Raw genomic sequence first — 13,636 nt, 5'->3', positions numbered from 1 at the left:
GAAAAGCATCTGATTAGAAATCAAAGTGAATCTTTTTTCACCCATCGCATAATGTTATGATAATTATAATGTTGAAGATATTATATTTCTGATCTATTCTATTCCCACAAAGGATGTATAGATTAGGGTTAGGGTTAATCTAACCCTGTGCAGGAAACGCCGAATGGGAAATAACGAATTGAGCAACTATTAAACTCTCAGTGACGCTGATAAAGCAGTGGGTTGGGTTTTTGTATTGTTCTTCCTGCAGTGACGAAACTGGAGAATTCCCGTGAGTTGAGCGTTAGTGTGATATTGAAGTGTTTTTGTGTCATGTTAAATGAGTGTCATGCGTGTAATATCCCCCCTAGCCCAACAACCGGAAGGGTTAGAAATGCCTTTTTTTCCTTAGGCCTATATGTTTTTTCGCAACGCATCTCATACGGCAGTGCACACGCAATCCACAAGTGGATAACTCATGGAAGTTTCCCTGGTTGAACAATCTCAATGGGTTTAAATAGACTAGAAATCCACTGCAACTTATTAGATGCACTTCGAACCACAATGAAGTTCTACCTCAGTAAGTAGATCTTAACCATTTTTAGAAAATATTCTTTAACACATTACGAATAATGATACAAATTAAGATAATAAAAAAAAATGATACATTACAACTTTGTCAGCTGTGTTCGCTGTGCACTCAGTGTGTGTGTGTGTGTGTGTGTGTGTGTGTGTGGAGCGTTGGTTCCGTCAGTGTTTGTGATGTAGATTTCTGATATTCTGATAACACTGTTTTCTCCAGTTCTCGTCGCGCACTGCTGTTTGACGCTGGTCTATAACGCGCCGCTCCACGGGCACGAGCTGACGCGCGCGGTGGAGAACGCCATGAGTTTAGCGAAGGAGATCCTGAGCAACATTCGCGGAGCGCACGACGCGTGCGTCACATCAGCGGTGAGCAGGCTTACCTTAACTCAGTGGTTCTCAATTCCAGTCCTCGGGACCCCTTGCTATGCACATTTTGTATGTCTCTCTTATCTGACACACTCAGTTCAGTTCATGGAGTCTCTCCTAATGAGCTGATGATCTGGTTTAAATTATGGTGTTAAATAAGGGAGACATAAAAAATGTGCAGAGCAGCGGGTCCCGAGGACTGGAATTGAGAACCACTGCCTAACTTGAGACATTAATGCACTGTCAAATTAGGTCAGATCTTACATTTCATGGACAAACTTTAGATCAGCACAAGCTAATAATACATTCCTGTCAGATTTATCATATATTTTATCTTACATCTGATTACACAATGCATTTTAGTTCACAACAGTGATACAGAATACAGGAGTTAATTATTGGCGTTATATTTTATATACTAATGGATACTGTGTTTGTTTGTTTGCAGGGTTTGACTCTTTCCAGTGAAGCAAAAAGCTTGGAGTATTTATTAAGTGACATTGGCATTCCTGCGCCTCCAGTGCTCAAGTCAGAGGAGTTCACCATGGTAAATACTCTCTAGCATGGTAAAGTGTGTGTAAGCATGTTGAATGTAGAACTGGAAGAAGCATACAATAGTTTAGGAATACTATTGAGATGCATGTTGCTATTGATGATTGTAGAGCCAGTAGAGCATTTTGATATTTGATATAGATGAAGCATAACTGTTGGAGCAGGACAGCAGCTCTTCTAATTTATGGATCTAATTCTGAATCAAACCTGCAAATGTTGTTAGAAGTCGAGTTTAAACACTGGCATCACCCCAAATCAGTCCTAATTAGATGTTTTAAATGAATGAAGCTTGCATGTTAAACATTTCAAAGAGGTGTTTAACAGTTCTTGACTGTTTGTTTTGACCAGGAAACGAGTTTAAACCGTATTGTAAACGGCCTGGAGCTTCACCACAAACTTCTGGAGGAAATCGGAGTGGTCTTGAGCTCCTCAGAAGAGCTGAAGCCTTTGCTCGCGGGCGTCAGAGATCTGTGTGATCAGGTGAAAGAGGTAATTCTCACGCTTCAGCCTCTCCAACACCATCACATCAGTTCTGCTTTTAATGGAATATTGCAGTTTATTCTAAAGAATTGATCATCATTTCAATTCACGTGCCTCGTAATCTTGAATCAGAATATATTCCCAACATCTCTTCCCTTCTCTGAAGACGTTTACTGGCGCGACTTCTGTTTCATGCCGATTTTAAGAACATATGTTAGATTATTATTATATGTGGCTGAATACATACCATTTTAGAGGAATTACAATTATTATAAAATTAAATAATGCTGCCTATCGTATTATGTTTGAATGAAAAAAAAAAGTACAAAACTAAAGTGGGCCTAAAGTGACAAGAAAATTTCATGAACATCTAAAAATTCACCAGTCTTTCCCATTTTCTTGAAAACCCTACAGTATTGCACACGTTACATTTCACTGAGCAACACTCAGCATTTCTTTCTAAAACGAGCTGATCTTAGATTATTAATGCTCTCTCTCTTCTGGCTCAGATGCAACGGCTGGCCCAGATTCCCAGTCTAGAATCCCAGGACGGGTTTCCAGGGCTTTCCCTGCAGCAACGCAGTGATTATCAGGTCCAAGTGTCGGCTCATCTTACCCTTCAGCAGCTGCGGAGCTTCACCCAGGACGTGTTTCGGACTCTTCGCCACATCTCTGCGTCTATGGCTGACCCGTAGTGACCGAACCAGGCCAACAACTCAATGCCCTAAAGCTGACCTGTAGTGACCGAACCAGGCCAACAACTCAATGCCCTAAAGCTGACCTGTAGTGACCGAACCAGGCCAACAACTCAATGCCCTAAAGCTGACCTGTAGTGACCGAACCAGGCCAACAACTCAATGCCCTAAAGCTGACCTGTAGTGACCGAACCAGGCCAACAACTCAATGCCCTAAAGCTGACCTGTAGTGACCGAACCAGGCCAACAACTCAATGTCCAACTGGATAAACTTGGTATTTTCTGTAACTGTATTTTTGTAATAGAAAAGTTAAAATGGATTTTCTTGGCAAAGTTAAATTCAACTTTGGAATAATACTATTGTTTTAACTGGATATAATTTTATATGACTTTGATATATTTATTTATTGTAGTTAGTATTATTTTTATGATGTTATTTATCTCTACAGAAGTTGTACCCTATGGGTGCGGTGTAGATTTATATTTAACCAGATTTGTATTTATTACTGATTATAAATTATTTTTTACTTGTGAATAACTATTAAAATATTTCAGAAAACAAATGCATTTTTTAAAGATTTTGTCTCTGTAAAATATCAAAATGTATATTTAATCAAAAATATTTAATGGTCATAATTTAATAAATGCCTGAAAGATCCATTAATATCTTTATTAAAAAAAAGCCATCTTTATACTCCAGAAAGCTATATGCATATATTATTCTCATGGTAAATAACATTACAGTAAACTGTTCCCTCATTTTAACAGTTCTTTCCCTGTCATGGGTGTAAAGTTAGTTTCTTAGAGAATGGCCACTTATTGAAATTTGAATGTTTGAAGTATGCTGGATCAGCATTTACATTTTTATGAAAGCCATGAGCACACATGGATGGTGATAGTGACATAGATCTAACATTGATTTATAATAGATAGCTACAAGATCTGGCAAGTTTATATCTCTGAAAAAAGCAAGTTCAATCAGTGCAGCGTTTTCAAACACGATGGCATTTTCCAACCTGCTTTGCTCTGATCCAGTGGCTCTCAACCCGACTTTCTCTTTCTTCAACACTGCTCAATTATTAAACTCCATGTGAACTCTTCTCGAAAATGTGCCAAGTTGAAATTAATGGCTTTCAAATCACGTCTGAACCCTACCTGACGTATACAGAATTCAGTGCTGATTGATTCATTCAAGTAATTACATAATGCCATGAAGTGAGCAAAATAATTCTGGAGGAGGATATTTCACAGCTGATCATCACAAAGCACAAATACAGAGATTCTGTTAGAAACAAACCTGGGCAAGAAAGACATCTACTACTCTGGAGAGGAAAATCATCAGAATGGTCAACAAGAATCCCCTGTTGCTGAACTGGACTCTTCTGGATTTGAAGTTAAGACATAAAGGACTTCGAGGTCGTCACCCAAGGAAAACACCATTGCTCACATAATAAATATTCATATGGATAAGCAAAAACTGATGCTTCTTTTCAAAAAAAGATCTGGGTTCCTAAAACACTACAGATCTGACCATAACCACCATGCAAAAGGTCATCTGTGTCCATGAACGTATGTGAGCCTCTCTCTCTCACTCACACACACACACACACACACACACACACACACACCCCCGTCTCTGCCTCTTTCAAACCTGGAACCCTTCACTGAAGCATGCATGAGGAGGCCATCAGTCTGAGCAACACCAGACGCAGACACGTGATGTAGCTGGACTCAGGACTCACATTTTTGCTGTTTTTCTTGACCCGTCTCTAACTGATGACCCTTGACCCTTGGGTTCACCCAGCTGCAGAGCTGACTGGTGAGGTAGAACTTCATGTAGCTGAAAATTAACTTGAGACTTTAGTCTAGCATCACAGTTCCAGAATTATCAGCAAAAATGTAAATATGCCTGTAAATTCGTCTGATAATGTTGTAATTAGGGTCACATTGATACGTGCCAGATTTCATTCATATCAGACCAACAGCCTATAGGTGACCAGAGAAACTATGCGTTGAGAAAATCACTTATTGTGTTAAAACTGCAGACAGAAATGAAATCAGAGATACAAAATTGCCTCACAATTAAAGCTGTTCTAAAGTTCATATTTATAACCCTCCTGTCCTCCTGTCAATCCTACAGACGAAGGGCATCTCGGGAACCGCACTCCAATGGTTCAAGTCTTACCTCTCAGGTAGGTCCTTCAGGGTGTCACGGAGGGGTGAGGTGTCTAAGACCCAACATCTAGTTACTGGAGTGCCTCAGGGCTCAGTGCTTCCACTTCTCTTCTCCATCTACATGGCATCACTAGGATCTGTGATTCAGAAACATGGCTTTTCCCATCACTGTTATCATCTAGTTACTGGAGTGCCTCAGGGTTCAGTGCTGGGACCGCTTCTCTTCTTCATCTACATGACATCACTAGGATCTGTGATTCAGAAACATGGCTTTTCCCATCACTGTTATCATCTAGCTACTGGAGTGCCTCAGGGCTCAGTGCTGGGACCGCTTCTCTTCTTCATCTACATGACATCACTAGGATCTGTGATTCAGAAACATGGCTTTTCCCATCACTGTTATCATCTAGCTACTGGAGTGCCTCAGGGCTCAGTGCTGGGACCGCTTCTCTTCTCCATCTACATGACATCACTAGGATCTGTGATTCAGAAACATGGTTTATCCCATCACTGTTATCATCTAGTTACTGGAGTGCCTCAGGGTTCAGTGCTGGGACCACTTCTCTTCTCCATCTACATGTCATCACTAGGATCTGTGATTCAGAAACATGGCTTTTCCCATCACTGTTATCATCTAGCTACTGAAGTGCCTCAGGGTTCAGTGCTGGGACCACTTCTCTTCTCCATCTACATGACATCACTAGGATCTGTGATTCAGAAACATGGTTTATCCCATCACTGTTATCATCTAGTTACTGGAGTGCCTCAGGGTTCAGTGCTGGGACCGCTTCTCTTCTCCATCTACATGTCATCACTAGGATCTGTGATTCAGAAACATGGCTTTTCCCATCACTGTTATCATCTAGCTACTGAAGTGCCTCAGGGTTCAGTGCTGGGACCACTTCTCTTCTCCATCTACATGACATCACTAGGATCTGTGATTCAGAAACATGGTTTATCCCATCACTGTTATCATCTAGCTACTGGTGTGCCTCAGGGCTCAGTGCTGGGACCGCTTCTCTTCTCCATCTACATGACATCACTAGGATCTGTCACTCAGAAACATGGCTTTTCCCATCACTGTTATCATCTAGTTACTGGAGTGCCTCAGGGCTCAGTGCTGGGACCGCTTCTCTTCTCCATCTACATGACATCACTAGGATCTGTCACTCAGAAACATGGCTTTTCCCATCACTGTTATCATCTAGCTACTGGTGTGCCTCAGGGCTCAGTGCTGGGACCGCTTCTCTTCTCCATCTACATGACATCACTAGGATCTGTCACTCAGAAACATGGCTTTTCCCATCACTGTTATCATCTAGTTACTGGAGTTCCTCAGGGTTCAGTGCTGGGACCACTTCTCTTCTCCATCTACATGACATCACTAGGATCTGTGATTCAGAAACATGGTTTATCCCATCACTGTTATCATCTAGCTACTGGTGTGCCTCAGGGCTCAGTGCTGGGACCGCTTCTCTTCTCCATCTACATGACATCACTAGGATCTGTCACTCAGAAACATGGCTTTTCCCATCACTGTTATCATCTAGTTACTGGAGTGCCTCAGGGCTCAGTGCTGGGACCGCTTCTCTTCTCCATCTACATGACATCACTAGGATCTGTGATTCAGAAACATGGTTTATCCCATCACTGTTATCATCTAGCTACTGGAGTGCCTCAGGGTTCAGTGCTGGGACCGCTTCTCTTCTTCATCTACATGTCATCACTAGGATCTGTGATTCAGAAACATGGCTTTTCCCATCACTGTTATCATCTAGCTACTGAAGTGCCTCAGGGTTCAGTGCTGGGACCACTTCTCTTCTCCATCTACATGACATCACTAGGATCTGTCACTCAGAAACATGGCTTTTCCCATCACTGTTATCATCTAGTTACTGGAGTGCCTCAGGGCTCAGTGCTGGGACCGCTTCTCTTCTCCATCTACATGACATCACTAGGATCTGTGATTCAGAAACATGGTTTATCCCATCACTGTTATCATCTAGCTACTGGTGTGCCTCAGGGCTCAGTGCTGGGACCGCTTCTCTTCTCCATCTACATGACATCACTAGGATCTGTGATTCAGAAACATGGCTTTTCCCATCACTGTTATCATCTAGTTACTGGAGTGCCTCAGGGTTCAGTGCTGGGACCAATTCTCTTCTCCATCTACATGTCATCACTAGGATCTGTGATTCAGAAATATGGCTTTTCCCATCACTGTTATCATCTAGCTACTGAAGTGCCTCAGGGTTCAGTGCTGGGACCACTTCTCTTCTCCATCTACATGACATCACTAGGATCTGTGATTCAGAAACATGGTTTATCCCATCACTGTTATCATCTAGCTACTGGAGTGCCTCAGGGTTCAGTGCTGGGACCACTTCTCTTCTCCATCTACATGTCATCACTAGGATCTGTGATTCAGAAACATGGCTTTTCCCATCACTGTTATCATCTAGCTACTGAAGTGCCTCAGGGTTCAGTGCTGGGACCACTTCTCTTCTCCATCTACATGTCATCACTAGGATCTGTGATTCAGAAACATGGCTTTTCCCATCACTGTTATCATCTAGCTACTGAAGTGCCTCAGGGCTCAGTGCTGGGACCACTTCTCTTCTCCATCTACATGACATCACTAGGATCTGTGATTCAGAAACATGGCTTTTCCCATCACTGTTATCATCTAGCTACTGGAGTGCCTCAGGGTTCAGTGCTGGGACCGCTTCTCTTCTTCATCTACATGTCATCACTAGGATCTGTGATTCAGAAACATGGCTTTTCCCATCACTGTTATCATCTAGCTACTGGTGTGCCTCAGGGTTCAGTGCTGGGACCACTTCTCTTCTCCATCTACATGACATCACTAGGATTTGTGATTCAGAAACATGGCTTTTCCCATCACTGTTATCATCTAGCTACTGAAGTGCCTCAGGGTTCAGTGCTGGGACCACTTCTCTTCTCCATCTACATGACATCACTAGGATCTGTGATTCAGAAACATGGTTTATCCCATCACTGTTATCATCTAGCTACTGGTGTGCCTCAGGGCTCAGTGCTGGGACCGCTTCTCTTCTCCATCTACATGACATCACTAGGATCTGTCACTCAGAAACATGGCTTTTCCCATCACTGTTATCATCTAGTTACTGGAGTGCCTCAGGGCTCAGTGCTGGGACCGCTTCTCTTCTCCATCTACATGACATCACTAGGATCTGTCACTCAGAAACATGGCTTTTCCCATCACTGTTATCATCTAGCTACTGGTGTGCCTCAGGGCTCAGTGCTGGGACCGCTTCTCTTCTCCATCTACATGACATCACTAGGATCTGTCACTCAGAAACATGGCTTTTCCCATCACTGTTATCATCTAGTTACTGGAGTGCCTCAGGGTTCAGTGCTGGGACCACTTCTCTTCTCCATCTACATGACATCACTAGGATCTGTGATTCAGAAACATGGTTTATCCCATCACTGTTATCATCTAGCTACTGGTGTGCCTCAGGGCTCAGTGCTGGGACCGCTTCTCTTCTCCATCTACATGACATCACTAGGATCTGTCACTCAGAAACATGGCTTTTCCCATCACTGTTATCATCTAGTTACTGGAGTGCCTCAGGGCTCAGTGCTGGGACCGCTTCTCTTCTCCATCTACATGACATCACTAGGATCTGTGATTCAGAAACATGGTTTATCCCATCACTGTTATCATCTAGCTACTGGTGTGCCTCAGGGCTCAGTGCTGGGACCGCTTCTCTTCTCCATCTACATGACATCACTAGGATCTGTCACTCAGAAACATGGCTTTTCCCATCACTGTTATCATCTAGTTACTGGAGTGCCTCAGGGTTCAGTGCTGGGACCACTTCTCTTCTCCATCTACATGACATCACTAGGATCTGTGATTCAGAAACATGGTTTATCCCATCACTGTTATTATCTAGCTACTGGTGTGCCTCAGGGCTCAGTGCTGGGACCGCTTCTCTTCTCCATCTACATGACATCACTAGGATCTGTCACTCAGAAACATGGCTTTTCCCATCACTGTTATCATCTAGTTACTGGAGTGCCTCAGGGCTCAGTGCTGGGACCGCTTCTCTTCTCCATCTACATGACATCACTAGGATCTGTCACTCAGAAACATGGCTTTTCCCATCACTGTTATCATCTAGTTACTGGAGTGCCTCAGGGCTCAGTGCTGGGACCGCTTCTCTTCTCCATCTACATGACATCACTAGGATCTGTGATTCAGAAACATGGCTTATCCCATCACTCTTATCATCTAGTTACTGGAGTGCCTCAGGGCTCAGTGCTGGGACCGCTTTCTCTTCTCCATCTACATGACATCACTAGGATCTGTGATTCAGAAACATGGCTTATCCCATCACTCTTATCATCTAGTTACTGGAGTGCCTCAGGGCTCAGTGCTGGGACCGCTTCTCTTCTCCATCTACATGACATCACTAGGATCTGTCACTCAGAAACATGGCTTTTCCCATCACTGTTATCATCTAGTTACTGGAGTGCCTCAGGGCTCAGTGCTGGGACCGCTTTCTCTTCTCCATCTACATGACATCACTAGGATCTGTCACTCAGAAACATGGCTTTTCCCATCACTGTTATCATCTAGTTGCTGGAGTGCCTCAGGGCTCAGTGCTGGGACCGCTTCTCTTCTCCATCTACATGACATCACTAGGATCTGTCACTCAGAAACATGGCTTTTCCCATCACTGTTATCATCTAGCTACTGGTGTGCCTCAGGGCTCAGTGCTGGGACCGCTTCTCTTCTCCATCTACATGACATCACTAGGATCTGTCACTCAGAAACATGGCTTTTCCCATCACTGTTATCATCTAGCTACTGGAGTGCCTCAGGGTTCAGTGCTGGGACCACTTCTCTTCTCCATCTACATGTCATCACTAGGATCTGTGATTCAGAAACATGGCTTTTCCCATCACTGTTATCATCTAGCTACTGAAGTGCCTCAGGGTTCAGTGCTGGGACCACTTCTCTTCTCCATCTACATGTCATCACTAGGATCTGTGATTCAGAAACATGGCTTTTCCCATCACTGTTATCATCTAGCTACTGAAGTGCCTCAGGGTTCAGTGCTGGGACCACTTCTCTTCTCCATCTACATGACATCACTAGGATCTGTGATTCAGAAACATGGCTTTTCCCATCACTGTTATCATCTAGCTACTGGAGTGCCTCAGGGACCGCTTCTCTTCTCCATCTACATGACATCACTAGGATCTGTCACTCAGAAACATGGCTTTTCCCATCACTGTTATCATCTAGTTACTGGAGTGCCTCAGGGCTCAGTGCTGGGACCGCTTTCTCTTCTCCATCTACATGACATCACTAGGATCTGTCACTCAGAAACATGGCTTTTCCCATCACTGTTATCATCTAGTTGCTGGAGTGCCTCAGGGCTCAGTGCTGGGGCCGCTTCTCTTCTCCATCTACATGACATCACTAGGATCTGTCACTCAGAAACATGGCTTTTCCCATCACTGTTATCATCTAGCTACTGGTGTGCCTCAGGGCTCAGTGCTGGGACCGCTTCTCTTCTCCATCTACATGACATCACTAGGATCTGTCACTCAGAAACATGGCTTTTCCCATCACTGTTATCATCTAGCTACTGGAGTGCCTCAGGGTTCAGTGCTGGGACCACTTCTCTTCTCCATCTACATGTCATCACTAGGATCTGTGATTCAGAAACATGGCTTTTCCCATCACTGTTATCATCTAGCTACTGAAGTGCCTCAGGGTTCAGTGCTGGGACCACTTCTCTTCTCCATCTACATGTCATCACTAGGATCTGTGATTCAGAAACATGGCTTTTCCCATCACTGTTATCATCTAGCTACTGAAGTGCCTCAGGGTTCAGTGCTGGGACCACTTCTCTTCTCCATCTACATGACATCACTAGGATCTGTGATTCAGAAACATGGCTTTTCCCATCACTGTTATCATCTAGCTACTGGAGTGCCTCAGGGACCGCTTCTCTTCTTCATCTACATGTCATCACTAGGATCTGTGATTCAGAAACATGGCTTTTCCCATCACTGTTATCATCTAGCTACTGGTGTGCCTCAGGGTTCAGTGCTGGGACCACTTCTCTTCTCCATCTACATGACATCACTAGGATCTGTGATTCAGAAACATGGCTTTTCCCATCACTGTTATCATCTAGCTACTGAAGTGCCTCAGGGTTCAGTGCTGGGACCACTTCTCTTCTCCATCTACATGACATCACTAGGATCTGTGATTCAGAAACATGGTTTATCCCATCACTGTTATCATCTAGCTACTGGTGTGCCTCAGGGCTCAGTGCTGGGACCGCTTCTCTTCTCCATCTACATGACATCACTAGGATCTGTCACTCAGAAACATGGCTTTTCCCATCACTGTTATCATCTAGTTACTGGAGTGCCTCAGGGCTCAGTGCTGGGACCGCTTCTCTTCTCCATCTACATGACATCACTAGGATCTGTCACTCAGAAACATGGCTTTTCCCATCACTGTTATCATCTAGCTACTGGTGTGCCTCAGGGCTCAGTGCTGGGACCGCTTCTCTTCTCCATCTACATGACATCACTAGGATCTGTCACTCAGAAACATGGCTTTTCCCATCACTGTTATCATCTAGTTACTGGAGTGCCTCAGGGTTCAGTGCTGGGACCACTTCTCTTCTCCATCTACATGACATCACTAGGATCTGTGATTCAGAAACATGGTTTATCCCATCACTGTTATCATCTAGCTACTGGTGTGCCTCAGGGCTCAGTGCTGGGACCGCTTCTCTTCTCCATCTACATGACATCACTAGGATCTGTCACTCAGAAACATGGCTTTTCCCATCACTGTTATCATCTAGTTACTGGAGTGCCTCAGGGCTCAGTGCTGGGACCGCTTCTCTTCTCCATCTACATGACATCACTAGGATCTGTGATTCAGAAACATGGTTTATCCCATCACTGTTATTATCTAGCTACTGGTGTGCCTCAGGGCTCAGTGCTGGGACCGCTTCTCTTCTCCATCTACATGACATCACTAGGATCTGTCACTCAGAAACATGGCTTTTCCCATCACTGTTATCATCTAGTTACTGGAGTGCCTCAGGGCTCAGTGCTGGGACCGCTTCTCTTCTCCATCTACATGACATCACTAGGATCTGTCACTCAGAAACATGGCTGTTCCCATCACTGTTATCATCTAGTTACTGGAGTGCCTCAGGGCTCAGTGCTGGGACCGCTTCTCTTCTCCATCTACATGACATCACTAGGATCTGTGATTCAGAAACATGGCTTATCCCATCACTCTTATCATCTAGTTACTGGAGTGCCTCAGGGCTCAGTGCTGGGACCGCTTTCTCTTCTCCATCTACATGACATCACTAGGATCTGTGATTCAGAAACATGGCTTATCCCATCACTCTTATCATCTAGTTACTGGAGTGCCTCAGGGCTCAGTGCTGGGACCGCTTCTCTTCTCCATCTACATGACATCACTAGGATCTGTCACTCAGAAACATGGCTTTTCCCATCACTGTTATCATCTAGTTACTGGAGTGCCTCAGGGCTCAGTGCTGGGACCGCTTTCTCTTCTCCATCTACATGACATCACTAGGATCTGTCACTCAGAAACATGGCTTTTCCCATCACTGTTATCATCTAGTTGCTGGAGTGCCTCAGGGCTCAGTGCTGGGACCGCTTCTCTTCTCCATCTACATGACATCACTAGGATCTGTCACTCAGAAACATGGCTTTTCCCATCACTGTTATCATCTAGCTACTGGTGTGCCTCAGGGCTCAGTGCTGGGACCGCTTCTCTTCTCCATCTACATGACATCACTAGGATCTGTCACTCAGAAACATGGCTTTTCCCATCACTGTTATCATCTAGTTACTGGAGTGCCTCAGGGTTCAGTGCTGGGACCACTTCTCTTCTCCATCTACATGACATCACTAGGATCTGTCAATCAGAAACATGGCTTTTCCCATCACTGTTATCATCTAGTTACTGGAGTGCCTCAGGGTTCAGTGCTGGGACCACTTCTCTTCTCCATCTACATGACATCACTAGGATCTGTGATTCAGAAACATGGTTTATCCCATCACTGTTATCATCTAGCTACTGGTGTGCCTCAGGGCTCAGTGCTGGGACCGCTTCTCTTCTCCATCTACATGACATCACTAGGATCTGTCACTCAGAAACATGGCTTTTCCCATCACTGTTATCATCTAGTTACTGGAGTGCCTCAGGGCTCAGTGCTGGGACCGCTTCTCTTCTCCATCTACATGACATCACTAGGATCTGTGATTCAGAAACATGGTTTATCCCATCACTGTTATCATCTAGCTACTGGTGTGCCTCAGGGCTCAGTGCTGGGACCGCTTCTCTTCTCCATCTACATGACATCACTAGGATCTGTCACTCAGAAACATGGCTTTTCCCATCACTGTTATCATCTAGTTACTGGAGTGCCTCAGGGTTCAGTGCTGGGACCACTTCTCTTCTCCATCTACATGACATCACTAGGATCTGTGATTCAGAAACATGGTTTATCCCATCACTGTTATTATCTAGCTACTGGTGTGCCTCAGGGCTCAGTGCTGGGACCGCTTCTCTTCTCCATCTACATGACATCACTAGGATCTGTCACTCAGAAACATGGCTTTTCCCATCACTGTTATCATCTAGTTACTGGAGTGCCTCAGGGCTCAGTGCTGGGACCGCTTCTCTTCTCCATCTACATGACATCACTAGGATCTGTCACTCAGAAACATGGCTT

At 44.4% G+C, this 13,636-nt stretch overlaps 1 protein-coding gene across 2 annotated transcripts; it reads left to right on the top strand.

Annotated features, from left to right (window-relative positions):
* Positions 1–237: 237 nt before the first annotated feature.
* Positions 238–3,315, top strand: csf3b (colony stimulating factor 3 (granulocyte) b). 2 transcript variants are annotated; one of them, XR_014608426.1, is made up of 6 exons: positions 264–559; positions 782–930; positions 1,379–1,477; positions 1,831–1,971; positions 2,472–2,748; positions 2,888–3,212. XR_014608426.1 is itself a non-coding variant. In XM_084130963.1 (5 exons), exons 1-5 carry the CDS (start codon positions 487–489, stop codon positions 2,655–2,657), a joined length of 648 nt encoding a protein of 215 aa, XP_083987089.1. In that variant the 5' UTR covers positions 238–486; the 3' UTR covers positions 2,658–3,315. The 2 variants fall into 2 exon arrangements, 1 of the variants encoding a protein (XP_083987089.1); XM_084130963.1 differs by having other exon boundaries at positions 238–559; positions 2,472–3,315.
* The last annotated feature ends 10,321 nt before the right edge of the window (positions 3,316–13,636 follow it).

This window comes from Abramis brama, assembly GCF_963993115.1.
Source record: "Abramis brama genome assembly, chromosome: 12".
Classification (NCBI taxonomy): Eukaryota; Metazoa; Chordata; class Actinopteri; order Cypriniformes; family Leuciscidae; genus Abramis; species Abramis brama.
The sequence above is the reverse complement of the archived record's forward strand: the minus strand, read 5'-3'. Positions and strand labels throughout refer to the sequence as shown.

Coding starts and splice junctions, on each gene's coding strand:
- csf3b (XM_084130963.1), top strand. CDS start 487: ATGGGTTTAAATAGACTAGAAATCCACTGCAACTTATTAGATGCACTT. Junction 560..781: donor CACAATGAAGTTCTACCTCA/GTAAGTAGATCT, acceptor TGTTTTCTCCAG/TTCTCGTCGCGCACTGCTGT. Junction 1,972..2,471: donor TGTGTGATCAGGTGAAAGAG/GTAATTCTCACG, acceptor CTTCTGGCTCAG/ATGCAACGGCTGGCCCAGAT.